The following is a 13,068-nucleotide window of genomic DNA, read 5'->3' on the forward strand; positions in this document are numbered from 1 at the left end:
GAGAAGAGGCTGGGTGGGTTGTGGAAAACGAATCTATTAATTTCCAGTCTTCATCACCCCGAGATCCTCTTTAGGACGAGCGCCAGGCCGGTGATGCTGCGTCTCCCAGAGCCTCCTCCTGCTGTTGGGCTGAGAGGATCTGGAACCGAGACCAGAGCGCTGTCCAGGCTGAGGCGGGCATCTGGTGAGCAGAGGGACCGTCTGTGAATCTGCGCCCACAGGAGACGCACATGCCAACTGGAACTAATGCCGCTCACGGCCTCGTCACACTGCGGCGTCAGCGTTCTGGGCAGGCCATCCACACGCACACTCGGGCCCTGGCACTGGGTCGGATCCTGGCCATCGGCCACTACACTCTACAAGCGGCTCCTTCAGCGAGGCACAACAATACTTGCTGATTCTGGGCCTCAGTTTCCCCCTTGTGAAAGGCGAGGCCAGTGCCTCAGCCTCACAGAAATAAAAAGTGTTCTAGGAGCAGAGGGAAGTGTGGTTTAAAACCCATGAAAACCACAGCGAGGGCCTGAGATCCCGTCTCCCGACGGCACCACAGCCTCACAGTTCCAGCCGTGGGTCACAGAACTTATTCCAGGCAAACCGGGAACTCCAGTCAGGTCTGGGTTATTATTTCTTGCTAGTGATTTTTCAGAGAGATTTGTATCCACTGGGAACCATCAGTCATGTAGTCACCATGTGCGTGTGTGTGTACTTGCCTGTCTGTGCCTGTGTGTCTGTGTGTGTGTCCGTGTGTGCGTGTGTGTCTGTGTGTGTGTCCCTGCATGTGTGCGCGTGCGTGTGCGTGTGTGTGCGTCTGCACCTGTGCTCAGTGCCTGCAGTGTGATGAATGGTGATGGTGGGGCTGCGTGTGTGCGTGTGTGTCTGTGTGTGTCCCTGCATGTGTGTGTCCATGTGTGCATGTGTGTCTGTGTGTCTGTCCCTGCATGTGTGTGTCCGTGTGTGGATGTGTGTGCGTCTGCACCTGTGCTTGGTGTGATGAACGATGGTGGTGGGGCCGTGTGTCCTCCTGCCATTGGCTCTGACAGTTGGAGCCAATCTGGCCAGGCCGGTCCATGCATTCTTTCTTTTAAGGATGCCCTTAGGTAAAGCCTCTGCTAGTGAGTTTTCATGCAAGAGAACGTTGAGTTAAAATCATTTTAGGAAAAAAAAAAAAAAAGCAAACTTGTTTTGAGTAATGTCCATGCCCTTCAAAACTGAACACAGCATTAAGAAATAGCTGAGGCCGGGCGCGGTGGCTCAAGCTTGTAATCCCAGCACTTTGGGAGGCCGAGACGGGCGGATCACGAGGTCAGGAGATCGAGACCATGCTGGCTAACACGGTGAAACCCCATCTCTACTAAAAAAATACAAAAAATTAGCCGGGCGAGGTGGCGGGCGCCTGTGGTCCCAGCTACTCCGGAGGCTGAGGCAGGAGAATGGCGTGAACCCGGGAGGCGGAGCTTGCAGTGAGCTGAGATCCGGCCACTGTACTCCAGCCCGGGCGACAGAGCGAGACTCCGTCTCAAAAAAAAAAAAAAAAAAGAAATAGCTGAGTACCCAGCATGGCAGCCTGTCTCAGAATGGTAATAAGGTCAGCTGCAAACCACACAGCCTGGTGCCCCACATGTGCTGGGCGGCCGAGCCATGTTCTGGGGCCTGTAGGGCCTGGGGGGTGTCAGATGTGGCTTGATGGCTGCAGGGCCTGGTCTGTGGCCACGAGGCCGTGGCGGGCTGTGCACAGGTGAGTGCTGGGCCCACAGGATGTAGCCTGCGAGGCTGGCGAGGTGAGCCAAGACCTCTTATCTCCCATCAGGCCTTCTGTTCCCCTCTCAGGAAGCCCGTCGGTGGCCAGCGAACGTTTAAACCCAAGTGCTGAACAAGAAAAAGTCAAGGGGAAACCTAGGGGCTCCCTAAGATGAGTCTCGAAGCTGGAAAGTCACCCACATTCCCGGGGAGGTTCGGGAGTCTTCATACCCAACCAAAAGCTCTTCCTCAGGTCTGTGCTAAAACATGTTTTTTCCCCTCAGAAAAATAAGGCATGTTCTTACACAAATTTGGAAAGGATGACAAAATAAAAGAAAGAAACTAGAAATCATCCATGGCTCATGTTAGCATTTTTGTGGATTTCCTTCCAATTGTGAGCATGACTCTGTGGGTGCGTGTGTGTGTGTGTGTGTGTGTGTATGTACACAGGGGGACAGGATAAAGTTGTGTTGAAAACACTAAAGTCAGGCTGCTTGGCTCAGAATCTGGACACCAAACAGTAGAGTTGAGCAAGTAAGTGAACCTCTCCACGTGTGTCCTGTAGAGGTGAGGGCTACCCCATGGCTGGTTGTGAAATCCTGCATGACAAGCCTACCCAGGGCTTGCACGGATGCTTACCAAGTATCAGCTCTTAGTATTATATTGATTGCACGAATAATCATACGTGCTGTATGTACAGTTGTGTGTCAGCCTCTTCACTCAAAGTCACAATGTGCACCCCATGGCACTGCACATTCTTTGAAAATACGACTTTCAAGGGCTGGCGCTTCTGCGATGCGGCTCGGATACCGTCCGGGGGCTGTTCCCTCTTGGTGGAAGCCTGGGGCACTTGTGATGATGGTAACACTGCAGTGAAAGCCTCCCTTGTGAGCCTCTGTGATTGTCTCTGATCATCCCTCAGAATGAGCCCTAGGACAGCAGCAGGATGCAGATGTGGTTAGCATCGGGATTCACACTGCCCCGCCGCGCGGCTGAGGTCCACCCACGAGGATCCCCCGCCCGTGGCCGCCCTCCTCACCCAGCACACCAGGCGAGAATAGGATTTCACTGCTGCCCCCATCTGCGGCTTGGGATTGCTGTTGAAGTGGAACATCGAGGGCTCTTCTAAATAAAGTTTCAATGTCTATTTTTGTCCATTTTTATTAATAAGATTGTCAGTCTTTCCTGATTGATATATGAATACTAGTAACTTTAATATATTGTATAAATTTTTTGCAGATTATTATTGCAGTTTTGAAATTTGTTTATGCTGCTTCATGACTTCTTGCCTTTCCTTCGTTCTTCTTTCCTTTTTTATGTTTAGAAAGCTTTTCTCCATCCCCAGGTCAGAAAAGCATTCATTTTCTTTTTTTTTTTTTTTTTTTTTTTTTTTTTTTTTTTTTTTTTTTTTGAGACGGAGTCTCGCTCTGCCGCCCAGGCTGGAGTGCAGTGGCCGGATCTCTGCTCACTGCAAGCTCCGCCTCCCGGGTTCACGCCATTCTCCTGCCTCAGCCTTCCGAGTAGCTGGGACTACAGGCGCCCGCCACCGCGCCCGGCTAGTTTTTTGTATTTTTTAGTAGAGACGGGGTTTCACCGTATTAGCCAGGATGGTCTCGATCTCCTGACCTCGTGATCCGCCCGTCTCGGCCTCCCAAAGTGCTGGGATTACAGGCTTGAGCCACCGCGCCCGGCCAGAAAAGCATTCATTTTCATTGCTTCTAGTTGTTTTATAATTCAATTCAAAATTTTTAACTTTTAATTCATCTGTAATACATTTTGGTGCAGGTCTTAAATTATATAAATTAACTTAAACAACTCTTCTCTGGTTTATTTTGTTGGTGGTGGTGATGGTGATAGTGATAATGATGATGGTGGTGGTGATGGTGGTGGTGGTGGTGATGGCAGTGATGGCTGTGATGGCACTGGTGGTGGCAGTGGTGGTTGTGGTGGTGATGGCGGCGGTGGTGATAGTGATGATGATGATGTGGTGGTGATGGTGGCGGTGGTGGTGGTGATGGTGATGGTGGTGGTGAACTGTGGCCTCACGTCCCCTGGCCCACGTCGGTCAGCCCTGCTGGTAGCTGCCTTCAATCTTGCTGGGCTGTGTGCATCCCGAGCTGGAGGAGACCCACAGCGCCCTCTCCAGTGGGTCCACTTGGGAAGGATCCTGGACAGCACTCCCAGTGACCCCAAGGGAACCACCCGCCCCCTCAGGCAATGCCCTACAGTGCAGCCCAAGGTTCCAGGAGCTTCCTTTTGCTGGATGGACCTTTGAGCATATTGACCCTTAGCCCCGGGTCATCCCATGGCCCTGGGGATGTAGCCAGAGGCCCAGCAGGCAGGGTGAGTATCTCCTGGAGCCATGTCTCCTGGAGAGCTCCTTAGTGGCTGGCAGAGAAGGATTGAGAAGACATCTTCCCTGGCAGGCCTGAGCAGAACACTGGCACACCCAACCTCATCCTTGGGCCGGCGTCCTCACCCCCGCCATGCCCCCGACTCCAGCCCAGCTTCTCCACGTTGGTGGTCCAAATGCACCATGTGCCTCTCCCTCAAAGTCACTTTCTCAGTGAGCTTCTCCCTGCTGCCCTGCCCCCAGCCACAGACTCCTGGCCAGTTTCTTCCATAGCCCGTGACCCAATGACTCACGTGTGGCTCACTGTCTGTCTCCCTCCCCGTAGGCCCGTGACTCCTGGAGAGCGCCTGGATGTGGCCAGCTGGGTTTTGTTCTCCGGCCGCCCAGCTGTGCCCTCCTGGCCTCCAGTAAGAATGAAGTCCATGCAGACAAAGGCCCACCCGGCCCCTGCTCCCTTTTTGTTGCACTAGGGTCCCAGCCAGGGCATCCACACTTGTCCAGTCCCATTATGAACACCTCAAGCGTCTGTGCTGCTCACTGGGGCCTCACAGCTGGTGCTTCCCCGTTGAGTCAGCGAGCTTTCCTTCCCACAAAGTGAGCTTTCCTTGCCAGATGGTGTCTGGGCACTGCTGCTCTGCCGTGCATGGCGCCAGCGCACATCCCATCCCTGGACGGTCACATTCCTGGATATGCTCTCGGCAGACAAGGCACAGTGACCAGCGCCTGTCTTAACCTGGGAGAGACACCTGAGTGGCAGAGACAAGTTTTACTCCTCCTTGCAAACCCTGGCAAACATCCGCAGAGAATCAAGGCTCCGCGGTGCTGTCCCCTGCGCTCCACGACAGGGATGGAGCTACTCATTCAAATCCAAATCCAGCCATTCCTCAGGGCCTCGGGGAATGGGATGAGAATGAAGAGACAGCGGCCGCAACAGTGGTTCCTGACCGCTCCCCGGGAGCAGCCTCTCAACTGCGCCATCAGGGACGGGCCGTCTGTCCCTGCATCACACATCACAATGTTTTCATGTTCTAAAGCACAAGCGGACGTTTCAGTGAGGTCATGGATTTGGTAGCAATATTTTAGCTTGGAACTGGTAAGAAACTAAGGCAAATTAAATTCGATGCTTAGTTTACACTTGCATTTTAAAAGATTTTGAAAATAAGCAGCATATGAAGCTCAAAGAGCTATTATAAACTCCGCGGAAACATCAGAAAAGCCACCTGAAATTCAAAATAAATGAGAATCCGCCACTAAAAGATCTGAATCCAAATGAACAAAGCACGCAGCCTGCCCCGAGTGACGAGGCCTCCACACCTACCCTCCGCACCTGCAGAGCCTCTCCGGGCGCCCGGCCAGGCCTCCGAGTGACGAAGTCCCTTTAGGGGAAGGACATTGACCTAGAACACGCCAACATCTACAGGGTACGAAATGGTCTTAATAAAGGGTTACATCTTCTGAAATGCCGCATTTTAAAATCCTGTCTGTCTGTCTTTAGGGTCCATTTCCTTCCTAAGGCACGTTCAGAGCCGGGCCTTGCTGGGCCTCCTGGGCGCAGGCATCTCCCGGTGCAGCTTCGCCCTCCTTCCGCGCTGGAAGCCGCAGCCCGCCCCGGCCCGCGGTGAGTCCGGGGGAAGGCGCGCTCTGTGGCCGAGGCTGTAACTCGAAGGAGCGGTCCCGGGCCCACCCCAGTGAGACACCAGCACCCACATCAGCTCCGACTTCGCGCGCCCGAGACCCCGGCCTCTGGTGCCACCTGCGCCGCGAGCCGCGAGAGGACTTGGGGCCTCGGGGACCTGCGGACCGCCCAGCTCTTGGCTGCGGAGCGGCGCGCACGTGGTGCATCCCACGGTCACCCCGGGCCTGGGCCTGTCGGGGACTCGGGAGGGGCCCCCCAGGTCTCAGGGGGACCCCCCCGAGGCGCAGCTTGGGCCTGGGGCGCTGTGGGCCGACACGAGTGGGCAGGAAGGGAAGAGCAACCCCAGCCAGGCCGCCCCGTCTAGGGAGCCTTCCCCACCCGGGGCCCGCGGCTCCGCGCTCATGGGCGGCGTGGGGGCGTCTCCGGGAAGGACTCCCGCTCCTGCAGGAATTTGTCCCACGCAGAAGAACGAGGCCCCTGGGAAGCGCCCACGAGCACAGGGAGACGGCGCGGGGCCCTCGAGCCGGTGCGGGGCGCTCCTGCCTCAGCCCAGAGCGGTGCAGCCTCGGGCCCTGCTCTCCGCCTGCGAAAGCTCCACGGGATCGAATCCGCTGTGAAATGTCACTGGCGCACTCGCCATCCGCGGGCAGAAGGAGCCGCTCCCGGGGCCTTTCCACTCCAGGAGGGGACGACGCGCTCCGAACTGCTCGCGGGGAGCTTGGCCTGGTGGGTTCCAGGTGGGAGGAGGCGCAGCCCGCTCAGAGGGCCTGGGCAGCTGCGTGGTCCCAGCGCGGGGGTCTGCGCCGGGTGGGGCCCTGGCCACGTGGAAACCCGGGGCTGGCCGTGCCCACTGCAGTAGCGGTGACTCCGGCGGACTTCAGTGAGGACCTGGAAGTGAGATCCTCCCAGGAGACCCCCCTCAGGGACCCGGGCTCCAGTCCTGAATGGGAATAAACCGTGTGGACCCCACATCCACGCAGGGCAGCTCGGAGCCGTCGCCCTGGCTCTGCGCAAGCCGAGCCTTTGAAGGCCCTGGACCGAGGCTTCCCTGGAGGTCTCCCGGCCCTGCTATGCGTCCCGAAGCTCCGGTGCCTGGATGCGGCGGGGCTGGGGCTTGGCTCTACCTAGAGCCCAAAATGTTTCCAATGTTAGTTTTTTATTTAAGATGCGAAAGTTTGGCTCAGTTCTGCTTCCACTGCTGGCATCTGTGCCTCCGGGAAACCTGCCAACGTCTGGACTGTAAATAAGGGACTTGGACCTAAAAGTTTTTACAAGCTTTAAAGTTCCAGTGACAATACTTGGGTAGTGATATTTCTTGGGAAGTTTGATGCCAAAGAAAAAAAAAAAAAAAAGCATGTGTTTTGCCTTAAGGAAGTTTGGCCGGCTGCTCCTCAGGGCCTGGGCCCCCAGGGAGGAGAACCCAGCTCTGCCACGCTGGTGTCTGCTGTCCTGACTGTAAACCAAAAATAAACTTCTAAGCCCCTAACCGACTGAATGGACCACCGCCCCCCGCCCTCTGTCAAGGGGATTTCAAAGAAACCTGAAAAATGAGGTCAGGCCATGTGTGGCTACCTCAAGGGTCATCCCTGCAGCTTCCAAAGCACAGGCTGGCGGGGGAGTGGGGGCCAGAGATGCCTCATTCTACCCTCCCCACTCTGGCATTCAGGCACAACTGACCCGTATGAACTTTAAAACAGAGATCTTAAGGCTGACAAGCAGGCTGTAGGTAGCAATATAAGATACCAAATTCCCACCCGAGTCTAGTATAGCATCATATGACTGAGAGCAGGCCCTGGAAGTATCCAAATGTTTTACTCCAAAATGTATTTATTTGATATATTTTTTAATGGCCCTGCAAAGCTGTCTCTTGTGGGAGACATTTACATTGTGTAGAGAATCCTCTTCCTTTTCCAGGACTTTTTCTGATGCTGAAGAGATTGGCTGAGAGTCTAGCACCTTCTAAAGGTCTAAAGAGGAAACATTTGCCATTTATTGTCTCTAAGGGTGGCCACCTATGAGACTTCATCTACATAAGAACCTTGGTCTCCAAAACGCCTTCACCAAGACACTCCTTTTTGGTGATTCCATGTCTTTAGATAACAACTTAACTCTTTCAACCAATTGCCAGTGAGAAAACCTTCAAACACGCCTATGTTCTGGAAGCCTCCACGTTGAGTCATCCCACCTTTCCAGACCAAGCGCATGCACACCTCACATGTACTGACTGACGTCTGCCCGTTACTTCTGTCCCCCTAAATGTCTGAAGCCAGCCTGGGCACATGTTCTCAGGACCTCTTGAGACTGTGCCTCGGGTCTTGGCCACTCATATTTGGCTCAGAAGAAACCTCTCTAAATATTTTACAGAGTTTGGCTTTTTTCCCTCAACATGACCCTGCCACCCACCAACTTGAGTTGATGAATAAAAATGGTTTCAGGTGTCTCCCTGCCCTCCTTGCCCCCACAAAGAGAAACACGTTGTCTGAAACAGTGGGAATGTTAAGTTCACTTTCTTTATTCCTGTTTTCAGCCGGAGGTTGGACCAGTGGTTCCCTGGCGGTCCAAGTCACCCAGGAGACACAGGGACACCCCACAGCCACGACCGTCCCACATGGGAGTCTGAGTGGAAAGTGGGGGACTCGGTTAATGGCACTTAGAAAAGAGTGACATCTTCTCAAACTAAGTGCCAGATGCCTTTCGTGGGATGAAGGGAGTGCTGTCTACTGTGCTACAGTAGACCACAGAAAGCCCAGAAGGGCCGCGGTACAAACCGGCACACCGGAACGCTGCTGTCGGTGCCATGCAGGCAGCGCGGGGCTCTTTCCTGAGCAGGGTGCCACGTGTGGCCACAGCGGTGGGCAAAGCTGGGGCAGGGACTCCAGGTGCGGCTGCCTCAAGGGTCCTCCCTGCAGCATCCGAAGCACAGGCTGCCGTTGTGTTCTGAGCCTGTGCGACGTCAGCCACACTCACTTTGTCTCTGGGATTCCTCCTTCCCATTCAAAAAGGAGGATCAGAACAAAACCCCACACATCCGTATCCTTTTGGCTGCAGAGTATCCGGGCACCTCTGGAGAAATTGGGGGGCCCCACAGAAGAACCCTGCATGCCCCAGATGCTCGCTGCAACCTCCTCCTGTAACAAGTAGCCACGGTGAAACTTTCCGAATTCCCAAATAAAGAAGCAGGGCAGAGCAAGCCCTTCCTGGAACGGTAGGCTCCTCTGCTGTGTTTTTAAAATTGTGGTGAAACATAAATAACATAAAATGTGCCATTTTAACCATTTGTAAGGACACCATCCATAGGGCTAAGCACATCCACAACGTTCCGTGCAGTCATCACCACTGACCATCTCCAGTACTTTGTCATCCTCCCAACCTGAAGCTCTGTCCCCGCGAAATACTCACTCCCCAGCCCCAGCCACCGGCACCCCACCTACTTTCTGTCTCTATGGACCTGTGGACTCCAGGGACCTCCTGTGAGTGAGACTCATGCATGATTGTCTTTACTGGGTATGACGTCCCCAGGATTCATCCATGGTGTAGCCTGGGTCAGATTTTCCTTCCTTGTTCAAAGCTGAATAATATTCCACTGTAGGACGGACCACGTTGTGTGGGTTCATTCCGTCCTGGATAGACACTTAGGTGGTGTCTGCCTTTTGGCTTTTGTGAATAAAGCTGCTGTGAAGATGGGGGTATAGGTACTTCTTCGATATCCTGATTTCAATTATTTGGGGCCTATACTCAACCTTCACTGTATGTTAACATGATTTTATCTTTCTTTAAGCCACTTTTACACATCTATAAAATTTTAACTCGTTTAATTGAGCGATAACTGTTATTACAGCTGACCCTCAAGCAATGCGGGTTTAAACTACACGGGTCCATTTATTAAGCCAGTAGTTTGCACATGGCGAGTCCTCCTGGCTGCAGAGACTTTGTGTGGGGACTGGTCCCATATTCGAGGTTCTGGGACAAGTCCCCCAGGGACATCAAGGGACGACGGTGCCATTTTTCATATTTGCCACCAGCATCATCTCTAACTGGGTTTTCTGCTAATCAACACCCCTGTCAGGAGGAGAGCAGACGGGGCAGTGAGGCCCCAGTGCAGACCTCAGGCAGGCTGGGCTCACCTCAGCCTCCCCCGGCTCCATTCCAGCCTCCCGCGGCCTCCTGGCCTCAGGTTCCAGGCCTCTCACCATGAGGACGACGACAGGCCCAGAACTCCCGTCCAGATTTAAAACTCCTGACTCAGCTGCGACCCTGCAGGGCCTCCAGCCGCACCTCCTCCTCCCAAGCTCGGTCCCGGCCCGGTCAGCGCAGCCCCCTTGCCCTGAGGAGGAACCTGGCCCTCTGGAAGTCTTCCACTGTGTCCTCTGGGGAAACCACGGTGCTTCTCTTGCCAAAGCCTGGTTCCTTCTCTCCCTCTCTACCAGGCTGGGTTTTGCCAGCGTTGTCTGTCGGATGCTATGGAGATGGGAAAATGAACTTCATCTTTCATCTTGCACACGCCCTGTCTGAAGGTCCAGTGTTGCCCTGGGGGACAGTGAGGGGCAAACTCGAGGAGCCCCTGTGGACACGTGGATGACCTCATGCCCCCCCGGGGAGGTGCCCCAGACCCCCCCGGACGCCAGAACCCATGGGGGCGGGGCCTCGCCTGGAGCAGGGCTTCCTTTCTAGATGACTTAGAATACCTCAAACTATGCAATGCGGTGTAAATACTGGTTACACGGTATTTTATTGGTATTTTTTATTGCTGTATTGTGATTTTTCTTCCCCTCTGGGGTTGGTGGAACCCTCAGATGCAAACGGGAATGCGGAGGTGGACGGTGGTTCCACGATTTGGAAATCATGAAAGACCACAGAGCCCTGCCAGCTTCTTGGTAGAACTTTGGTTTTTATAAGCTCGATAGAAGATCTTATTAGCTTGATGATTCTTTGAGACCAGGTGCTATTCTTATCTAATTTATTTATTCATTTATTTCCTCAACAAATATTTCTTAAATGACTTTTATATTCTCCCTCAAGCATCTTAAGCAGATGCTTAATAATAGGAAATAACACTCCCTTTATACAATAACATTACGCAACGCCATCATTTGTTCTCATAAAGGCAATTAGTGCATGAATTTCCACCCCCACCCTCAAAAAATTGCAACACTGTGTGCAGTGGAGAAATCCTGGGCTGTCAGGTCTCCTTACTCCACACTCTCCCCAAGACAAAGTGGGTAGTTACCGCATTAGAGGGTGGCCAGGAGTATGTGTGTCTACAGGCAAGCACCTTACCCTCCTGGGGCGAAAATAATTCGGAGAAAGTAGAATATATGAAAAGAAAGTCTGGAGTTAGAGAACCAAAGCTCACAGACCATCTCCCCCGTAACCAGAGAGTTACTTAAATGCTTCGAATGTCACTTCCCTCATCTAGAAAACAGGGGTGAGGCCTCTAACCTCCCAGCACGGCCACTAAAGTCAAACCCTACCCCGGGCATGGGAAGCCTTTGAGGCCTGCGATTTTGGCTGATAGAGGCACAGGTGGAGGCCAGGGCAGCTTGGGGAGCAGGAAACCCCCGTGGCAGGACACGAAGCCCTCGTGGGGGAACAGGAAGCAGGTGAAGTTGCTGTCCCCCCTCCCAGCTGGTGAATCCCCAGCAGAAAGAGGCCCCCAAACACCGAGTGACTCAGCCTGACCATCAGGCTTGTTTCCAAAACCTTGATTTCCAGGTTTCAAAATTGTAAGCTAAGCCCCGTCCACGGCCATGTGCCGCCCAAAGACCCCCCTCAGCCCCTCAGCCTGGATTCTCATCCCCATAACGGCAAGCACAGCTCAGGATGGCCAGTTCCATGAAAAGCCCACTTCCTGCTTGCATTATCCGAGGACAAACCTCCCCAGGACTGAGGAGTTCTTCCGCCACGGCTGATCGCACCAATGAATCAAGGGCCTCCTGCTTGGAGACCCGAGGGGAGAGCAGGTGAGGCGAGTCATCCCCGATCGGCGGGTGGACGATTCCCAGGCAACATGGAGCCCAGATCTGCCCGGGGACGGGGCTGTCCCATTCTCGTGGAAGTTGAGGGATTTTTGCTTCATCCTCCCACAGGCATCCTTCCTGCGCTGTTCCAGAGCCCACAAGCTGAGACGCCCCACAGGCCTTGGCTGTGTCCGCATCTCAACCGACAGTCACTTAAAATGTTTCTCCAATTAATTTTAAATGTAATTTTGCTTTTCAACTTAGGCTCATTCTAAATAAAACGAGTGACATCATGGACTAAGGTGCCTGTTATATTATTCTCTACCACATTCGAATTAATATATAATAATACGTAACAAATAAGTAACTAGTGGCCGGGCGCGGTGGCTCACGTCTGTAATTTTGGGAGGCCGAGACGGGCGGATCACGAGGTCAGGAGATCGAGACCATCCTGGCTAACATGGTGAAACCCCGTCTCTACTAAAAACACAAAAAACTGGCCGGGCGAGGTGGCGGCGCCTGTAGTCCCAGCTACTCAGGAGGCTGAGGCAGAAGAATGGTGGGAACCCGGGAGGCGGAGCTTGCAGTGAGCTGAGATCCGGCCACTGCACTCCAGCCTGGGCGACAGAGCGAGACTCCGTCTCAAAAAAAAAAAAAGAAATAAATAAGTAACTAGTAAAATAAAGAACGTGTGTGCACATTTTTCCTAAAGAGCCTCTCTTGCACGGACAGAACTAGGCATAGGGTATTTGGGGAAACTGTCTCCTGAGAAGTGAGGGGCGGAGGCAGGTGCCCGGAGGCCTGCAGGTGCCACGGGGCTGAGGCCGGCCTCCTGCGCGGGGTCCTCCCTCCGGCCTCCCGGGGAGCGAGCGCCACCTGCAAGGCGGTGGAGAGACGTCTCCATCTAGTGGCCGCCTGCTTCCATTACACTGGGAAGCAAGCTCCTAATCCTGAGGGTCTCGGGTTTCCTTTTGATGATGAAAACCTCCTGGAATCGCATAGCGCTGATGGCTGCGCAACCTTGTAAATATACTTTAAAAAAACCCTGAATTGGACACTTTAAAGGCATGAATTACATGGTACGCGTTACATCTCCATTTTTAAAAGAACTTTTGTGAAAGATTTCAATATATGAGCAGAAAGACATTGTTCACACCTTCTTATGGTGAAATTAAAGCATCTGAAGCATAGTGAGTGTGTCTTTTTCACTTTGTCCTAGAAACGTGAAGTTGAAAACATCCAGGGACCACAAGTCTTCGGGATAGAAATTGTTTCATGTGTGCTTTTCTGTAAGCCATAGCTATAGCTGTTACTAAACACCATTCTTCCAGGACTCTTTTATCTGATATTCTAATAAGTTGTTTCTTTTTAAGGGCACTTCTCCC

General features: G+C 53.4%; 1 protein-coding gene across 1 annotated transcript in view; it reads right to left on the reverse strand.

Moving 5' to 3' along the window:
* Positions 1–6,986: 6,986 nt before the first annotated feature.
* Positions 6,987–13,068, reverse strand: part of LOC112611537 — a 35,643-nt gene continuing 29,561 nt past the window's right edge. The window contains exons 3-5 of the mRNA XM_025365471.1: positions 9,917–10,184; positions 9,214–9,346; positions 6,987–7,179 (exon numbers count right to left, since the gene is read on the reverse strand). Of these exons, the coding sequence (XP_025221256.1) occupies positions 9,224–9,346; positions 9,917–10,184 (391 nt within the window). The 3' untranslated portion in view covers positions 6,987–7,179; positions 9,214–9,223. The remainder of the gene's footprint in view (positions 7,180–9,213; positions 9,347–9,916; positions 10,185–13,068) is intronic.

This window comes from Theropithecus gelada, chromosome 18 (assembly GCF_003255815.1).
Source record: "Theropithecus gelada isolate Dixy chromosome 18, Tgel_1.0, whole genome shotgun sequence".
NCBI classification, from domain to species: Eukaryota; Metazoa; Chordata; class Mammalia; order Primates; family Cercopithecidae; genus Theropithecus; species Theropithecus gelada.